We start from the raw sequence: 21672 nt of genomic DNA, 5'->3' as shown, positions 1-21672 counted from the left end.
TTTGCAATGGTTAGGTTTTTTTTTTGATAGGTTTACTTTAAATATTCTTAAGTTTTATTTTTTTATTTTTTATTTTTTTGTTCGGATAGCTTAACTAAAAGCCTAACATTGAAATTGTTATTATGAAATTTTTCTCTGGACATTTATAAAATTTATTTATTTATACATTGAAAGTGTATTGTTTTTTTTAAACTATATAAATAAGAATAAAGTGATTTCACTTGAAAGTTAGTTAGCGGCTCCTTTACTTTTTATTCTTTTAACTGGATATAATCAATTTTTTCATTAACAGTGAATAGCTTCTATTTAGCTTCAGTTAAATTGAGTATGAGGATTATCCTTAAAATTAAGTCGAAATTAATTGTAATACTTCTTTACTCTAAGAGAAATTGATTATTCAATAATTTTTATTTGCAAAGTAAATGTTATATTTAACTATTCTCCTTAATTTCTTCATTCTAGTATTCCTATTTTTCATTCATGTATTAGTCCTATAATTAAGATCAAGATTGTAATTGTTGATGAAATCAGTCATTCTTCTATAATTATTATTTTTGTTGAGAATATTGGTATGATTATTGAGATTTCAATATCGAAGATTAAGAAGATTGTTGCAATTAAAAAGAAGTGAGTAGAAAATGATTTTCGTGTTGATGATATTTTTGAAAATCCGCATTTGAATAGTGAGTTTTTTTCTCGTCTTATTTTTTTTTTTTGGAGATTAATATTGTGAATATTATTATTATAATGATGATTGATCTTAGTGAAATTATTGTTATTGTAATTTTGATTATCTTTTTAATTTTTTTAATCTATTAGTTGGAGGCTAATTATACTTTTTGTACTAAAAAGATTATTATTATTTTCCTTATCAGTAAATTGAAAGATATAGGAATAATCAGATTACGTCTACAAAATGTCAGTATCAGATTGCTGCTTCTAAACCTAGGTGATGTCTGGCTGAAAAATGTATTTTTATGCATTGTACCATTGAGATTAAAATGAATGTTGTTCCCACAATTACATGAATACCGTGAAATCCTGTAGTTAGAAAGAATGATGATCCATAAATTGAGTCTGCTATTGTGAAGGTTGATAGTTGATATTCTCATTTTTGTAGAAATGTAAAGTATAATCCTAGAAGGATGGTTAATATTAATGATTTATTTGATATTGATAGTTTATTTAGTAAGATTCTATGATGTGCTCATGTTACTGTAATTCCTGATGAGATTAAGATAATTGTATTTAGTAGGGGAACTTCTAATGGATTAAATAGTTTAATGGATTTTGGTGGTCAGTTTATTCCAATTTCAATTGATGGTGCTAGTCTTGAGTGAAAGAATATTCAGAAAAATGATACAAAGAATATTATTTTTGAGATAATGAATATAATTATTCCTATTTTTATTAGTGATTTTACTTTATTTGTATAATTTCCTTGGAATGTTGCTTCTCGTGTGATGTCTCGTCATCATAATATTATTGATATTGTTGATAAGGTTAATCCTAATATTATTAAGTTATATTCTTTTGTTTGGATTCATTTTACAGTTCCTGTTAATATTGTTATTACATTTATTGATAGCATAATTGGTCACGGTCTTTTTGTTACTATGTGAAATGGATGATTTTTTTTCATAGGGTACTTCTCTAGAATAAAGAGTTACAAGTGTGGCAAATACGTATGCTTGAATTATTGAAATTGCTGTTTCAAATGCTGTTAAGGTTATTTGAATTGGTATAATGAATATTAAGATTTTAATAGATGATGTGTTCCCTAATAGGGTTATTAGTAGGTGACCTGCAATTATATTTGCTGTTAATCAAACTGCTAAAGAGATTGGTCGAATAAGATTTCCTGTGGTTTTGATTAGAATTATTATTGGTGAAATGGCTGAGGGTGTTCCTTTTGGTAGTATGTGTTTGAATATTTCATTTGTAAAGTTTTTTCATCTATATGTTGTAATTATGATTCAGCTTGGTAATGCAATTGACATTGATACTACTAAATGGCTTGTAGATGTGAATACATAAGGAATTAATCCTATTATATTTTTTTAAACAATTAAGCAAATATGAGGGAAAAAAACAAATCAAAGATTAAAATTTTATTCTGGTTTCAATCCAGTCCGCTATGAAGAATAAAAAATAACCGTGGTATATTTTTAACTCTTATCTACAGAATTGTTATAATTTCAATCACAGAAAAAAAAATTGCGCAAATTTCCTGGAAAATAAATTGCGGAGCATTAAACCTGATGAGACTTTTGTAGAGTACGTCACTGACAGCTTACAGATTACTTTAAAAGTACTTCAAATCAGAATTAAATTTTGATTTAACTCTACATATGTATATTGTTAAATCTATATACACATAGTCCGTCCCACAGGAAAGGTAACTTATGAAATAGATGTTTATTTTTACCTTATATGACGTTTTATTCAAGATAGGCTCTTGGTGAGTCAATACACAACTAGAAGCGTTAGAAAAATTATTCGAAACAATTCTAATACTCGATCTTTGAAATTGCCTGCAGTACCATGGTCGTAGCCCGCTGGATATCTGAAATCGTCTAAACAATGAAAACACTTGAAATACTGAAAACACTATGTTTCATCAGCTGTTACGATGCAAGACATGAAATCTGGGTCCCTAGCGGCCGATTTTTTCATGTCTGTATTGTGCCACTCTGCTATCTTTTGATCGTCAGTGAGCGAGTGGGGCACGAAACGACAACAGATCTTTTTGTCCAAATTTTCAGTTAGAATGCGATGCACAGTTCTTGTAGGAATTCCAATGATCTCCTCAATTAACCTGGTAGATTCCTATCATTTTGAAGAATTTCAGCCACGTTTCTAACATTTTCTTCTACTTGAACTTTCGATGATGCTCCTGGATGTTGATCATCTTCAATGCATTCTCTACTATCACGAAACCTTGCATACCACTTGAAAACCACTATTCAGTTGAACTCGCTTGCTGAATTATCCAATAGCCTGATATTGTGTCGTTAGAAATCAGAATTTATTTATTTATTATTTATTTTTCACTGTGAAATACCCACTGGTCACAAGTGAACCGTCCACCGACCACGATCACATCGATGAACCGGCCTACATCCCACCCTGCCACAACTGAGAACACACATCTGTTTAGATATATTTTTAACTAAACAAAAAATATTGTTTGGCAGCTTCTTCCTAAGTTTTGTTTGCCTACAGTGTTCTTTTTTTTTCTCATGTGATCTTTGTTCTTCAGTAAATGTATTGCATTTTACCATCAGTAGTATATTTTATCAAATTACAAAAGAATTCTATGATAAGTTTAAATAAACTTCATTGAGAAATACAGAATTGATTGTATAAAATATTATAATCCAGATAATTAAAATTGTGCAAAAAAAAGTAAAAACATTTTCTCAATACATTATGAATCTTTTTTTTAATAAATTACAATAATAAATAAATAATCCCTGTAGAATTCAAAGTTTTGTTATCAATTATTAATATTATTATTACTATTATTCTGTTTCAGAGGATTTGAACCAATTTAGTAAAAAAAAAAATTGTTTCATGTATGTATTTTGGGAGAGAGGAAAATACAAAATTAATTTTTGACGTGGCCAGGAGAATCCAACAACCTGATGGATTTTCCAAGTCAATGTGGGATAAGGCAATTAAGGTAAATTTCATTGAACTTTTAATGGAGAGATAAAATTTGAATCTAAATGTAAATCCTGATCATTCTCTGAAATTAACTGATAAATTTATGTAACTAATACATACGGGTATGTTCACGCCTTACTGTTGCACTTAATCTTTGTCACTACTGATTTATTGCATTTACCTTGATCTTTATAAACATTTTAGCTTTAGTATTTTGTAATCAAATTGTAATCTGGTTTAAAATAATCCCAAATTGGTGATTTTGGAATCAGCTTATATATGATTCAAGATATGTGCAAGTAAGAAATCTGCTGTGACTATGTCAGTACCTATCTCAAGACAGTAATATCTTCTAATTGATATTAAATATAAAGAATTTTTTGTACAGTAGAACCATAAAGACACATTATTTTTACACTCGCATTTAATAGTTTTACTGTGTTGACGAAAGTTATAAATGCAAAATAAAAGATGAAAAAAAAATTACTCGGGTATAAGTACAAAACTCAATTATTTTTCACAAAAAAACAATTTTTTTTTTTAAATGTGTGGTTATTTTTAAAACTAATTTACATGCATTTTTAGTTATTTTTTTTTGTATGGAGAACTAGAAATTGTAAAATTGTGGTGGAAACTGTTTGGTAAAGCAGTTGTGGTTTACAACTGTTTATGAGAGAATCATACAACTGATTATCAGAGAATTTGTTTCCATTTCTTCATGAATCTTCTAGGTACTTCCATTTTTCTTTATCTCAGGAAAACTAGTGTTTAATAATTTGATAATATATCTTTTTTTTTTTGTTTCTTTACCATTTCCAGCTTTCAGTCGTGCTTAAAATTGTTAATGGCTTTATTTGTCAGCTAAAATAGGATTAGGGAATATACATCCTATCGTTTTGTTCATCAAATCGATGAACTTCATTAGTCATGTTGTAAAATTTACATTATTTTTTTGTACATAAGTTTTTTATTTTGCACTATTTTTATTTAGTTTTATTTTAACGATTACAAAACTTGACTAGCGCATTCAATCTTTCATGAAATACCATTAATCTATCAATCGAACAATAATTTAAGATATAATGCTAAAATTCTATGAACGGTACGTTACGGTTGACACATTTATTCAATTTACAATTGAATGTTGTGCAGGTGAAAAACAAGTTGCCCATTGATGAGTTCTTACATGGTATAAGTGAATATTAGATCGTTATTATGTTACACATTTAAACAGCAATCGGAAAAAATAAACCTCTAAAAAAAATTATAGAAACTCGGCTTCAGTACCATCTAAGAGTTTCTTAGCTTATAATGTCTCCTTCGTCATAGCCACAACAGTATCCATCAAGATTTCTAAATCAGAGGTATATGTGCTCATGTGGACTTTGGTAAGAGGAGAATGACAATAGCCTTTGCTTCAAAGCAATTATTGTATAATTACAAACCCCAAATGATCGCTGTAGTCAGATCACTAGAGGGGAATTATTTAAGTAAATATTGATTTTAGTAATTTATTGATAACATAAGAATTTACTGTAAAACGATCTCAAAGACAATCCAAATACTCAGCCTTAATGTTATTTAAATGATACGCTAACTCTCTACAGGGAACATCAAATTTTTTTTAAGCCGCCTGTAGTAAACTAGATCTCGATAACAAATTGAGATTTAACATCGACAGCACATCCCTTTGAATAAAATGCGTCTATATATAAAAGGCGTATTTTCAAAGTAAGGTCTGTTTTGAATTTGCCTCCTGTACAGGTGATGTAAATAGATGGCGCTTGCGTACTTAGTTAATTCGATCGATATTCAGCTGATAGCAGCAATAGCTAGTCATTTTGATGTTAGTTGTTTATATTAATCCGTTTATAATGATCGTTAAAATTCCTGATTCTTAATGGCAAAAGATAATTTTGCGCCAAAAGTGTACAAGCAAATCTGTGATGTTTAAGTGACAGATATTATAAGTGACGGAAAAGTAAAACAGTGGTTCCGTTTATTTCGAGAAGGATGAACGAACGTTCACGATGAAAAACTGAGCTGTCGGGGATAACAGATGATTTGATTGAAGAATTTGTCAAAAATCAAGCGCCATGAAAACCGGCGCTTTTCCCCCATCAAAGTTGTCTTCGATGTTTCAAGATTTTTGATTTAGATCTTTTTATCTTGAATTTTTTTTGGATCTTTGAAGTTTTGATTGAAAAAATTGTGTGCCGGATGGATGCCGAAGATGTTAATCGACACGTACAAGGAAAAACGATCGTAGCACAGCGCACTAATTTTGTGACATTAATAAATGATGGTGATGGATTATTTGATCCCTTTGTTACCGGAGAACAAATCTAAATTTGTTATTCGTATGTCCAGAAAAACAGCATTTGATGCGATGGTAACATTCACTATCGCCTATACCAAAGAAGAATGTTCAGTAAAGAAGGTTGTACTGTTTTTGGGACAAAAAGTGTGATCTAGCATATTAATTTAGCGATTACAGAACCACTGTGAACTCGCAAATACATATTAAAAATGTTAGAACTGTAAAGGATGAACGACTGCAGGATTTTATTTCAGGAGTAAGTTATAAAAGAATTACCTCACAGCTAGATTTTACTGTATATTAAATTTCTTTTGAAAAATCAGTCTCTGTTGTTGATTTTTAAAAGAGGATTTATACAGTGTGATTCCAAATTGCACCACAATCTCTCAGGAGATAATTCTACAGCCAAAAATAAGAAAAACATTGTTCATATAAAACATAGGTCAGAAAACAATTCCTTAGAGAGTTTCGGCTCGTGAAACATTTAGCCCTGCTTTCTACTCCCTCTGTGAAATTAAACTGTAATAGAATTCTTGGCGTATAAATTGAGGGGTAAATTTGGTACTTCCTAAATCGAATAAAATTGGTCCCATGGTTCATTTTGTGTTAAAGAATTGAACACCTGATTGGACTTATGTTTAACTCTGTGAATATTTTTTGTTACGTTTAATACTTATGAATCTTTGTTGTGTGAGCTCTACGAATATTGTTTGCCATGTTATAATCCGTATGAATCTTTGTAATATCTTTTGTTATGTTATAATACGTATGAATCTTTGTAATATCTTTTGTTATGTTATAATACGTATGAATCTTTTGTTGCATGTCAAAAATTATGTTTGTGATTTTTCTTCTTTATAATTTGGAATGTTCCATTAAAATCAAAGGAATTTATGTAGACATATATAAAATTCACGATTGTGAGATTACCTTTTGTGCAAGTGTAAGATATTTTATTTTAAGCAAGATATTAATGTTTTTCATTGAACAGTGATCGTCTGTTAAATAATAAGGTATTATTATTATACTCTGTATTATTATTATATACTTTGTGTATGTAAAAAAAATATTAAAGGTAACAAATTTATCTATACTTTAAATTAAGGATTAAATACTTTAATTAAGGATTGTTGTATATAAATTTCGCACATGTAGATTTTGTGCAGTCTTAACAAAGTATTAAAATGTGATAATGTATTTATGCAGTTTTTATAAATATGGTTATACAATTCTGATTTCATTCTGTCGAAAAATAAAGTCCAATTCTTTTGGCAAAAACGAGCTGTGTGTAATTTTATTTTGTAACTTTTCCCAACAAATATATTTAATAATAATTAACCCCGTATAACTTTTTTCATGTTACTTGATAAAGCGGGTAAGTTTTTACCAATAAGCACTACCTTCATGAGATCTAATCGGTGGAATAATTTATCATTTAGTATTAATCATTTCTAATAGTTAAACAAACAATTAATTATTGTATCAGAACAATAAAGACAATCGTTGTAACAGAAAGAATTACATGATTTATTTGAAAGTATCTTCCTCATTTAACAAATAATAAAATTAGTGAGAGTTATAAATTAATTTTGTTCATATTTTAGCGTAATATAATTTTAATAAATGTAGGTTTCAACTCACCTACTTAATGATGCATAAGATTTGACACTTTTATGTGGCGATGACATAAATACTGCTTCAACTGTTAATGCATATCCTAAAGATTTTTTTTTAGGTGCGTAACACATTTTCTGATATGATTTTACCTGAAAGTATAATTTATATGTTCTATTTATCTGGGAAATAAAAAACTGGCAATTTTTTTTATCTCATATATAAATGTATACTATAGATTCGGTAATCTGAGGAAATTTAAATACAAATAATTTAGTTTTTGATTATTCTGGAATATAGTAAGCAACAAGTTATTAAATTTTATTTTTTGTGACATTTCTATTTATTTAGTTCTGTGTAACTTTGTTTTTAACAATCACGCATATTAATCAAATGACTGTTGAATATTACATAATAATAGTACATACATCTATATTCAAACATGAAACAATGTTTATGTTCAGGAAAAGATAACAAGCAATTAAGATTCCATGTTTACCATTATGATATGGTTTTTACTGAGTGGCTAGGCTCCTTTTACTATATTTCCAAATGTTCCTGTCCCATCCCGCATTTTAGTCTTCTTTTACCCTCTATTCTTGATTTTGTCTACCAATTTCAATTGCTTTCTCTCTTTCCTGTTTTCCCTTTCAATTGTTCCCTTAAGAGTTCAGTTTAATCATAATTCTCCTCTGACATGACCGATTTCCTTACCTCCTTGAAACTGGATGTAAGAGTCCTCTATCAACAACAATTCTGCTAAACGTCTCTTTTTTCTTAATTGTTGTGCTTATTTTATCTTTTATTCTTTCTCCAAACTTGTACTTCAAAAGCTTCAATCTTCTCTCTTTCTAATGTTTCCGTTTCAAACCGAACAGAACACTTCACGCATAACATTTAACCAGACTTCTAGACAAATGATACTACAATATAATATTTAACTTAATTATTACCACGATCTGCTTGAACAAACTTTAATGGTTAATGGCTGCTCATGTACAAGATTTATTGTTGAAAAAATTGACTTGACAGCTTTTAATTCAATAGACAAAATATTCTGTAAAACTGACTTAAATTTCTGCATTATTAATAAAAATTATTATAATACTTTTATTAGCGTAAATTATAAATCTACCAAAGTTTAGAAAAAATATAATTGAATTAAGGCTTACCTTTAAAATTATGAGTGGAGAGACTTCATGTTCTCTTCTTCAACGGTCAAATATGTTGTATCATATCATTCTGCTAAACTTACCAAAATGCAGATGATATTCAGCCCTACAGACAACACTATTGATCTATCCACCACAGGGATTAACGCTATATAGAAATCATTATCTCAGAGAAATCAACCGTAATCTGTCATTCTTGCAACTTATGTTACAAGCGCTATAACCACGATAAAGACCGGGTTAGATAGTGTTTAACAACAAATTAACATACCTCTTTCTGTATTGAAACAATATGTTATACACATTACCTCAATTCTGTAAGGGATATAATGAATCGTATATACAATTAAAATGAAGTAGGCTGAATTATAGATACTAAAGTATTATTCCTACAACAGTAAATTCAGTTGTGGATAAGTTTTAACAGGTGAAAAATGTAGTATATATATTAACACAGAACACACATTTTATGATTAGAACTAAATTTTATTTTTAATTATCTAAAAAAATTGCACAATATAAATTAGATTTCAATTAATTATATTAAAAAAAATTACATTAGTTAAAACTCCACTTAAAACAACTTATTAACACTCACATCTAATTATGAACTGTGGCCAGCAAAAAAGAGCGGTCTGCTTGTTTCAACAAGTCTCCCAGATCCATAGTAATTTCCAATTGCTGGAACGTAGAGAATTTTTTTAAAATCAAATTTCATTTTTAACAAATTAAAAGCCTAAGCTTAAATATAAAATTATCATTTAGTTATTTTTTTAATACTTTCCCAAGTAAGAATCTAGAGAAGTGAATTTGTCACTCCCAGTATTATTTCAGAGTGGATATGAAATGAATATTTTCTTCCGATTGAAAGTCAATCAACCGGCACTTAGAGAAGAAGATTCAGAAATATCATTAGAACTTCTGACACAAATTTAGAAAGAAGGCTTGAGAAGAAGAGTTGACATAATCACGGTACCATCAACTCAAGAAACAATAAATCCTTGTGAAATTTCTTGAATCCTATTCAGGTACAAAATTTTCAAGTTATTATTAGTTTAAGTATCAGTTACGTAACTTTTTTTAAAAAGAAAACATCAATAGACAGTTTGTTTAAAAAAAGTGATTGTTAACTGTGATTATTTGAGACAAAACCAGAAATAGTATAATGAAATTTTAATTATTTACAAAAGCAAGTATAGTATCAAGTTATTAATTAAATTAATCTGTCTGTGGTTTTTCTGTGGTTTCACCTTTTCTGAAAATAATTAAAACTGATAATTCTGAAGCGGTTAAAAATATTTATTAACATTGTTTATTTATTTTTACTATTTTTCTATCTTAAAGAGAAAAAAATATTGAACCTTACTGAGCTGTGGTTGCACAGGTCTTATTATTTTTAACATATTTCTTTTTAATATTTTGTGGAACAATATGTTGAATGAAATATATGTACGTATAGAAAAAGTTACCTAAAGGTTTATTAAACATTACTTCTACACAGGGTACAAGATTCACCGCTAGATTTTATAAGCAATCTGAAAATTTTCACACTGATCCTTAGTATAAATTTTTTATGAACAAAAGTTTTGGATGCTGCCAGAGTAATAATTAAAAGATTGTGTTCTTGTAGTTCTCAATCAATAAGTATAAACTAAATCGGTTAAGAAATTTGTCTGGATATTATCTATACATTTCTTGCTACTGATTCCAGTCCAACTAGAGCTTATAAAGTCCATTTCAAAACTATGATGCTAATAAGGACAATTAGGAAATGTAACATTTAAATCCTAATGTGATATCAGAAGCTATGCAAATGACATTAATAAGGTATTATAACTTTTTTAAGTCCACGTAAAATGGATTGCTTTGAAATAAGAGAATTGTATGAATTTAGTTGCATTCCCTTATTCTTTGAATTATATTTTTCAAGTAGAGTACTTGGCAGGGTAAACAATAAAATAAACTCTGGAAAATCTACTTAAATAATCTCTTCTTAAATCTACTGTAACAAGAATTTTAACTTTTGAAGTTTTAAGAATTTTGCTAAATAAAGATTGACCCCAAAAAATAATCCTCTCCATTGAAAGAAAATATCTGAAACAACCATAGATATCTTGAAATCAACTGTATAAATCAAATGTATAAATTCATCAACTGATGAATAAATTATATCTGATTTCTTCAATTACTGACAGTTTGAATTTCAATATCAAAAATTTACACATTAAAAGAAAAATGAAGAATCCTCTTCTGACCCAAAATTACGTTAAAAATTGATACTTGCCCTTCTTTAAATTTGGTCAGTTTGAATTTGATGCTAGTTAATTTTTGAGAAATAATTATGATGTAGTTCACTATCCCAAACTACTTGGACAGTTACTCAAGGCAGGAGATTGGTTCTTAGTGGTTATCTAAATTTGAAGCCTGCATAATTGCATGCAGTTGTCACTTGTAATGGTAATAATCAAGAGAGAATTATACAGAGCATTTGGAAAGTCGCTGTGCAGTATCCTTTAGAATTAAGTGGTGAATTTTGTTCTTTTGGCGTTAGGTTAGTTGCGCTGTGGGTTCGTCCTGGTTTTTTAGTGCTGTCCGGGATTGCAAAATTGTGTGGGGTTTGAGAAATATTATGACTGGTGAGGATTTTTTTAAATTTTAGACCTATATGGTCGACAATGTGTTTTTAAACATTCTCTTACAGCTGTGCATCTCTCAGCTGACCTTGGAGCAAGCACTGATGTCAGTTTCGACAGAGGCATTGCTACTGGTCTCGCCACAACTTTTTACTTACTCATTTGGCAACACAACAGGGACAGTGTGTTTATGTTGTTTTCGTCTGTGAAGTAAGTAACTTGTCTACGTGTTTTTGATCATTTTATTTCTATTTGTTTTTTTCTCATCGTTTACCAACGGACAAAAGAAAATGTGTGTTTATTATTAACCTGCAAGAGAATATAAATTTTTGAAATTGTGTAATGACAATCACAATGAACGTCGTTTATTGCACATTAAGTACTGGAGAATTTTCTGTTGCACATAAAGGAAAGGGTGATATTGAAGACGACATGAAAACAGCTAAACATAGGAATGCTACTAATGCTACTGGTTCAGCAAACATAAGAGATTTTTTTAAAGCCAAAGGGTGGAATAACAACAACAGTGATCTGGTATGCTGCTACCTTTCCATACCAAATTGCTAGACACGAACTCAGTTTGAAAACATAAGACTGCACATCTAAACCGGTTGAAAAGTTATATGACCCAAAATTTTCATCTGCTAGAACCAAAACCGTGGCAATTATTGTTAACGTTATTTTGCCATTTATATTTGATAATGTGTTGCGTTCTTTGGAAAACATTAATTATGTAACAGCTACGATGGATAGTTCAAACAGAAGTGAAGCAAAACTTGTTCCGAATGTTGTAAGATATTTCAGTCCGGAGAAGGGAATTCAAGTTAAACTTTTATATGTCGATGAAGTCTCAGGTGAAATTGCTCAAATTTTGACTCTGTATCTTTTGCAGTTTGTGAAAAAATTCAAACTTGAAGAAAATTGCTGATAACACTAAAAACTGCTGATAACACTAACAGTAATATTTGTGGTGTGAAGAGAAAGGGGAATGAAAATGTGTTCATAAAAGTTCAAAGCGATTTGGATAGACCTATTTCAGAAATTGGTTGTTCAGCCCACATCGTATACAATTCAGTATAAATAGCATGTGATTCTTTACTCCTTAACATAGAAGTTATTGTTTAAAAATTTATAAATATTTTCACATATATACAGTAAGAGTAACAAAACTTAAAGAGTTCTGTGAATTTATGGAAACAGATTACAAAAAGTATTATCTCATAAGAGCACAAGTTTTCTTAGTTTCTTATCTGCAATATTAAGAATTCTTTACATTTTTGATGGCCTAAAATCATACTAATTATCGTGTGACTAATACCAAAATTAATATTTGATTTTTTGAAAATCTAGAAAGTGAACTGTTTCTGAAATTTTTAATACAGTATTCTACATTATTTAAAAATTTAGTTCTGAAATCAGAAGCTAATTCTATCACAGCAACAGAAGCATTTCAGGTATATTCTGAATTAATTTCTCAACTTCAGGAAAGAAAAACCCACAAATTTATACAATCTTCTGCCAAAGAATTGCTACGCATTCTAAAAGAAAATAATGATTTTCAGGAACAAAAATTCGTCCCAAGTGTAGATAATCTGATTTAACTAAGGTGGTCTCTTCAATTGCTAAAGGATCTTCTGGAATATCACCATTAATAATATCAAGCGGTTCCTCCTTCAGTCGTACTAAACCTACTTGCTGTAACAAAACAAAAAATGAATGCTATAACGTAAATATGTTTATTATTTTTTGTGTAACTTATATTAGAAAGATAAATTTTATTTCCAATTCACTTACCACATACATTAACAGTGCAGTCATGGTTAAATTATTATTATTAGGTAACTTTAATGTGCCATTTTTTGTATGGTAAAACCATGAACATTTTTCTTTTGCTAAGTGTTATCATCCAAATTTAAAAATCCTGCTACTCACCTTAGAGATTTTTCTATAAACTGTCATCTTTTACAATCAAATAATTTGTTAAACTGTTGCGATAATTTTCTTTGGTTTTTTAGAACCTTACTGACATTAATGTTAATATTGTTTACGACAAAATTATTTAATACTGTGATAAATATTATTTATCTTTGGATAACGTTACCTAAGATTTTGAATTCTAATCTTATATCTAATAAATTCATATTAGATTATAAAAATATAAATTTTGTAAGATTCAACATTTACTAAATAAGAATATGATTCTAAATTTATTATAATTCATTTTTATTTTTTTTTTTATATCAACACATACTCTTGAAGCTTATGCATGAAAGATGGAAACTGAATATTGTAGTGCATGAAAAATGCCATCCAAGGTATTAAAAATATGATTTAATATTGATCATGACACAGAAATTTTTGCTGAGGAATTACAGCTATGCATTAATAATTTTGGTATAAATAATAATCTTATCAATACAAGATGGATAAGATCTACTACTTTTGTCATTTTTATTAGCAAGTTTAAAAAAAATCTTTGGGATCATTAGATAAAGATTCCTTAAATTTTAACAGTATAATTTAATAATAAATCTTCACGAATACGAGTATTACATACAATTCACTCTTAAATAATTCTTAATAATTCAATCTATATTGTTTTTGAAGCTCATTGAACTTTAACTGTGATAATAATTACTACAGAAACATGTGAAACGATTTTTAACTACGTTCTTCAATTGTTACTTAAATAATGGTTTTTTTCCTAGTGGTGACATTCAGATACCAATAATTATTGTACTATCAGCAAATGCAAGTTTTTAACATAAATTAGGTTTTATGAAAATTACACCTTACCTAAAGAAATTTATAGTTCTGAGCATGGTTTTTTTGGAAGGTAAATCTACGCAAATGAACTCATGTGTATATATGGATGATACTATTCATGCACTAAATGATGGATTATCTTGATGCAAATTATACTAACTTTCAATGTTTGATGTAGTTATTATTATTTCAACAAGTTTTTCCAGCTTACTACCAAATCTTGATGCGTGGGTGCATAAGCCAATGCACTGCTAGTAGCTTGCCAGCTCTGTAGCAGAAAATGTAAATGTACCAGTAAACATGTAATCCTGAACATATGCAGGTCGACCACTCCTGAGACATGTGGTTAACTGAAACCCTACTACCAAATAACACCAGTATCCAAAGTGTCTAGTATTCAAATCTATATGAAGTAACTGCATTTACAAGTACTAGAACCTTAGAAGTCTCAACATAAAAAATTAGCTGATTTTGCGATGACAAGTTGAATCGCTACATAACTGGGCAGGTTGTATCAAATTACATCACACTGACGTAGTTAATAATAAATTACTAATTGCACACTTGCTACGTGTGGATATAACAATAAATTGTTATCTTTGATACATTCATTTTGTACAAACAGAATTTCCTTCATTAATATTGATGATTTTATCTCTAAGCCTTTTTAAGTTAGATCTGGAGAAAGACAAGGTAGGCAAGCATTTGTGATCTCCAATTTTCCAAATTTGCAGTTGATATGTAACTGTTTAAGCCTATTAAAATGTAGTTGATATTCAGTTACTTCAAACTGACTTGAGCTCTGTGTAAAAATGATGGACTTAAATGGTATTTCTTGTAACCTAAAAAAAATTGTTTTTTTTCATATTCAATTTGGAAGGTTTGTAAATGATAATATAATTATTTAATGAAAGATAATGCAATACAAAGGTATCTTCAATTAAAAACTTAGATATATATTTTGATAGCAAGTTATCCTTCAGTGAATAGATTGGTTATACTGTATCTAAGACACTAAAAATTGAAAATTTTATTAGAATCTCTACAAATTTTAGAAATAACTCTTCAGAACTTTAGCTTATACTTCTATGAATCCAGTACTAAATTATGGCTCTGTTGTCTGGCAAAGTTTTACTGACTTGTAATTAAAATTAGAAATACCACATAGAATCAATCTTTCTTAGATATGCTGCCTACAAAATCCGTGATGCTATGCACTTTTCTAGTCATCATTTTATTCATATTTCAGATTTGTTTAAAATGCAAAGTACTGAATGATCTCTGATGAGGGCAAATTTAATATCTGTGTAAAAAATTTTCAGTAATTATTTTGCCTATCTAATCTATTGCAACCTTTTGACATTCATAAATCAACCAGAATGCTTAGGCATAATTTTCAATATTTTTATATCTTTATTGATGAATCTCAAAGGAGATCACCCATCACTAGACTTCTTTACTATGTAAAGTAACTTAAGGTTGTTAGACATTTATAATACTAGATTAAGTAAACTTAACACCTTATCAAGAGCTATTCTAACTTATGAATAATAATTTTACCTATTAATGTTTTTTTTTAAGATGTAGTATTCGTGAGTTTCAAGCCTGTTTATTTGAAATAAATAAATAAGGTTTAATATTTACCACACTTACCAAAATTTTAAAACCTACCAAATACCAATCAACCAGCCTATGCTTTAGAATAAAAATGGAAAATTAGGCCTTAACAACAAAGAAATTGCAAAATTATAGTAAGTACTATGAAAGATTATTAAACTATCAAGAACCTGAGGTAAGATTTGAATTCCAAAATCCAGCAACATGAAATGAAAAATCCATACCACCTAATCAAATAAAAATAAACAAAATCATCAGGCAATTAAATAAGCAAATGATGGCTTGACTGCAGAAGAATTATGAAAACATCTAACAAAAACTGAAAAACTTCTTCTTAGAAGAGATATGGGAAACTAAAAAAAAAAAAAAAACTCCACATAATTGGAAAAATGCATTAATACACCCACTACACAAATAAAAAGATACAACAGAATAAATAACTACAAAGGGACTTTCCTCTTACATATGACACACAACATCCTTTCAAAAGCAATTTGAAATAGAATCTAATTAATCATAGACTTAAGTAGGAGAATACCAAGGATTCAGAAAAGCAAGATCATATGCAGAACAAATCTCAAATCTTAAAACAATAATTAGGGGAAAAATGACAAGGCATAAAAAATAAGTAATGGTCTTTGTAGATTTCAAAAAGGCAGACAAGTCAATCAATAGAACTTCTTCGTTCAACATCATAGAAGAATTTGGTGTAGATCCCAAAACAATTAAAATTACTATAAATTGGGTAGAAAATAAGACTAAAATGTATTTTCAAAAAGGCAGAATTTATGACCAACAAGTCTAGAGATTTCCCCAAGTCCCTAAAAACGAAATATGGAAAACTCAATAAAGTAAACAAATATAAATAAATGGGAGAAATAATTCAAATTAATGGTTTAGATAAAGAAACCAATCAAACAAGAATGAGAAAAATAAAATTAGCCTACAAATTAAGGAACAGTATTTTCAACAAAAAGAACATCAAAGTAGATGTTAAAATCATGGACTAAAATATGGTAATCTAACTAGATTGTTTGCATCAGACGCATCTTAGTTAAAAATGACAACAAAAAAAAATTAATTCAAAAAAGAAAGTAAAAACTTGAGAAGGATCCTGGACCAATAAAAATACAAAAAAATAAATACAAATTAAGAAGTAATAAAGATATTTAAACATACAATGAAATTGAGAAAATGTCAAATTACATCAAAAAATGAAGAGCCAAATCTATTTTCAAGCTCAAAAAACAGACTTACAGGTTTTGTGAGCCTGAAAAAGTGTCTAAAAAAGTGATTTCACCACAAATACAGCAAAAAGAACGGAAATCAATAGATTTCTGTATTTCTAAATGAAATGAAATATTTGAAGGAGATAGTAGTACAATATTCAACAATGTTCAGAAAACCAATAAAAGATTTCAGGGATTTCAAAGAGAAGGAGAAAAATAATACTACGACAGTTGGTCAGAACAGAAAAGGCATAAACAAAGCAAAAGAATCAAGAATTGTTGGAAAACTAAGAAATAAAACAAACAGAAGAAAGAGAAATGAATCCAAAATACTGCTTCATGGTCCTCATATGGCCAAACGTACACAAAAAAAATGTTTAAATAACTTACATGCTCAGATGATGTATGTGATGTATCAGTTTCAGTCATGTGATTTGGTAAAAAAATGCATATAATTTTCATGAAGTTATAATGTACCTTGGATCATTTTAGCTTCATCAAACTATATTCGGTGAGATTTTCATAATTATCAATTATAGTAAGAAGTATCTACTTTAGTGGCCAATTAAAAGTAAATATCCTTTACTAGATAATAAGGCAATTGAACCAAGCAGCATAAGTTGTACATAAAATAATTTGATAGTTATAAAATTACCTCAAGAGATTGAAGATATCATACTATGATTTGGTGGTGCTCTACTTCTAAAAATATGATTTTTTTTAATAAAGAAATTGTCTTATCATTGTCGTTAATAAAATCTATTTTTGTAGTCACCTGTAAAAAAAATATATTTTTACAACAGCTACAGGTTTCTTATCTTGATCTATTTTTCCTGCAAAACTCTACCACTGAATTAAAACGTAACGGCTAAATACCGAAAATTCTTAAATTTTATTCCCATCACCCTCAGTTTTCATGAACTACATTTTTATAGATTTTTTTTGTAACTCATACCTGTGATGCACAATGATGCTTCACAAAAATAATAAATAATAAAAAGCAATACTGATACGCGCTCATACATATCATCCTCTGAAGTAATACCTGACGGTGATTCCTGGAGGCTAAAAAAGGATATAATAAAAAGGATATGTCTTGTCAAATATATTTTGAGTGTACCATCTCGGAGCAGTCTGTTTAATAAAACATAAACATATAGAAAATAAAGCATAAACATATAGATATGTGCGAATAGTTGGGTAAATTATCATGGGTAATTTGAGAACTGTGTTTGAATAGAAAATTGTTGTATAAGCCTAATGAAAGGCGTTCGTTAACTGCATCAATGATAGCAACATTGAGGTTATCTTGGCCAAGCCTCTTAATTTGATTAAACATTAAATATAACATTATTTTTCAATTTAAATTACCAACTCATAGATGTATTTTATCGAAGAAAATGAGATATATAAAAGGATAGATGAAAAAATGTTACATTATGAAGGGGGTCGAACCAAAAGTTGAACCAACTTTAAATATACTCTTTAATACTGGATCTAATATTTGAAACTTTCAATTTAGAAGATATATTTAAAAATTTCATAAATTATTAATGTCTTAGTTACATTTTTTTAAAGTGACAAGATTTTTTATTTTATGATTTTAGTCAATTTACTGGAAGCATATATTAAAGTCAAAATACTAAAAATTTTAATTCAGCATTTCTAAATCATATTTTTACTAAATATATGTTATTTAAATGAATTTTATTGGGTGTTCTGAACTGGTACCGCATGTTAAAAAATATACATACAATAACTGTTATGTTAAGAAAAGATAAAAGAAAGTACATAACCTGTCTATTTACCAAATTTTATCAAAATCTGTTTATCCAGTTAAATGTTATTAAGCTTCAGATATAACATACGTGAAACAATTGCTTGTATTGAATGCTGGGTGGCATTTTCTGTTAACATCAGCAGTTAGAAGAGAGGGTTAATATATGAAATTTTTTATAGCAGGTGATATTTTAATTTTAACACTAGTGGGACCTCATAAACTTGAAAAGCTATGAAGAACTTTAAACAGCTCCCTCTAGTTTTGAGTTTATTAAACATAACCTATTTTTTCAATATAACTATCAAATTTATTTACATGTGAAATAGAAACTCCAAACTTTCCAAAAGCGTGAAAGTTAGTATTTATTGAATAAAATGTTATTAAATTATTACATTTTCCTTGTGTTTAAAATAAGCTAAATATTTCTTCCACAAAGTATACTCACCTTTTATAATAGAAGATAAATTGTATCTACAAATATGCAATTGGTTTTCTGAATATAAAATCACTTAAAATTATATATATATATTTTTTTTTTCTCTGTGGATAGGCCTTCAAGTACCATGCAAATATCATTTCATGTACGAGGTTAAGTCAATTATTATCCGCAATGTAGTTATAAATTATATTGCAATACAAATGGGAAACTTACATGTACATCATTTTTCAACATAGCCCTCTTGCATTTCAACACACTTGGTTCATCGTTGCACAAGCTTCCTGATACCCTCATAAAAGAAGGTTTTCGTTTGAGATGCGAACTAGGAATGCACCGCTTTTTTCACTGTTCCATCTGAGGTAAATCGATGCCCCCTTAATGCCCCTGTGAGTGGACCAGACATGTGGTAGTCAGAAGGAGCAAGATGAGGACTACACGGAGGATGAGCCAGTACTTCAAAGTAGAGTTTCTGGAGTGTTTCAGCAGTGTGGACGGACATTAACTTGCAACAACACACACCTTTCAACAGCAGTCCTCAGCGTTTGCTTTGAATTGCAGGCTTCAGCTTGGCAATAAGCATCCCACTGTAACGCGCACTGTTTATTGTCTCGCCCCTGTCCTCTTATGTTCTAGTTCTGGGCCTTGTGAGTCCCAAAAACCGTAAGCGTCAGTTTTCCTGTGGATGGTTGTGTCTTGAACTTTTTTTTGCAGGGCGAATTTGAATGTTTCTATTCCATACTCTGCCTTTTAATGTCGGGCTCGTAATGATGAATCCATGTTTCGTCACTGGTGATGATTCTGTCTAATAAGATGTCCCGTTTTTTACCATACTGATCCAAATGTTTTTGGCAGATGTTCAAGCACGTTTATTTATTCGACTGTGTGAGTTGTTTTGGGACCCATCTTGCACAGACTTTATGAAACCCAAGTCTGTTGTAGATGATTTCACAGGCAGAACCGTGACTAATTTCCAGACGATGTGCCACTTCATCAATAGTTACTCGTCTGTCTAAGAAAACCATGTCACGTGCACGCTCAATGTTTTCCTCATTTGTGGCAGTAAACGTTCGTACGGCTACTTCGTCGTGCATAACAACCATTTTTGAATTTTTCAATCCATTCGTAGACACTTCATTTTGGCAACACACTGTTCCTGTGCTATACCGAAAGTCTTCAATGAATTTCGGCCTCTGATTCACCTTCCAACTACAAAAAACTGATCACTGAACATCGCTCTTCTTTGGTGCAAACAGAAAGCGGAGCAGACGTGGTTAACGGCAGGGCAGCGATAATGGAACTAACCTAGCAGCATCAAACCTGCACAGACATAACAACAATTAAACCACGCATGCGTCATCTATGCAACAAGACAGTACTACCAACATAAACAAAAATATAACTAAATTGTGGATAATATTTGACTTACCCTCATAGTTCCTTCCCCTTTTCTTCTAAAAGTTCCTCATTCTTTTGGTCTGTTTTAGCTCATCTTTCTTCTTCCATTCTCTGCTGAGTTTATTCTTTTCACCCAAAGGAACCTTTAATTCAAAAATTTTCTTTTTTAATTCATTTCAATACAGTCATTTTCAGTAATGTTGAACTTTTTGAGTTTTTCTTTCATCTGTTTAACATAGCCATCTTGATCTTTATAATTACAGAGTTTATTGTTGTGCTTTGATTGTTTCATCTGGTTGATGTTTTCGTACTGTTACTACCAGCTATTTACTTTCATCAAATAGATATGTATTTAATTTTAGTCTGTGTTCTTCTTGGATCATAGATCTTACTTAAAATTCTTCTTTTTGTCTTGTGTAGATTCTCTATTCCAGTTATATTTGTATTCCATTCCGTACAAGATGACTGTTCTCACGAATGAGCTACACTACCTTAATTTTGCATATATAAAATAGGTTATTTTTATTGTAAATATTTTGTGTGAAAGTTTATTATTCTAATTTGTAATTTTTTTTCTCATCAGTAATCATTTCTCCAAGATATTTAAAATCGTCTGTAACAATAAATTTACTATACTGTTTCTGTTGCCTTTTGGGGATATTTACTGGCACTTTTCATCATTCCTCTCTTTGAAAAGGAGGTCTGCAAGTCTCTTTTTTTTTATCAGCTACTAAAGATATATTATTTTATAAATAATTTAATTAAATCATAATAACAAATTTTTTATCAAACATAAAAATTTACAGTAAAAATATTTTTAGTTTTATTTTTCAGAATCAAAAATCTCTTGTAAAATCAAGTCAAAAGAAAAGATGTTTCAAAAGTATGTTAAACTTGTTTTCAGGTCCATCAAGATATAACATAAAGATATGTTACAATAATATTGTTGAAGGGATTGTTTGTGATGATGTCGATAACATTGTTGAAATATTGGAAAGGAACACGAATGAAATCAAAAGAATTATGACAAACTTTAAA

General features: G+C 29.2%; 1 protein-coding gene and 1 pseudogene across 1 annotated transcript in view; one reads left to right on the top strand and one right to left on the bottom strand.

Moving 5' to 3' along the window:
• Positions 1–871: 871 nt before the first annotated feature.
• On the bottom strand, positions 872–1642 carry LOC142326008 (cytochrome c oxidase subunit 3-like; annotated as a pseudogene).
• A 10198-nt stretch (positions 1643–11840) lies between these two features.
• Positions 11841–21672, top strand: part of LOC142326579 (uncharacterized) — a 43649-nt gene continuing 33817 nt past the window's right edge. The window contains exons 1-3 of the mRNA XM_075369159.1: positions 11841–11942; positions 17161–17457; positions 21469–21517. Of these exons, the coding sequence (XP_075225274.1) occupies positions 11841–11942; positions 17161–17457; positions 21469–21517 (448 nt within the window). The remainder of the gene's footprint in view (positions 11943–17160; positions 17458–21468; positions 21518–21672) is intronic.

Source organism: Lycorma delicatula, chromosome 6 (genome assembly GCF_047948215.1).
Source record: "Lycorma delicatula isolate Av1 chromosome 6, ASM4794821v1, whole genome shotgun sequence".
Classification (NCBI taxonomy): Eukaryota; Metazoa; Arthropoda; class Insecta; order Hemiptera; family Fulgoridae; genus Lycorma; species Lycorma delicatula.
Note: the sequence above shows the minus strand (reverse complement) of the source record. Positions and strands in the feature narration are given on the sequence as shown.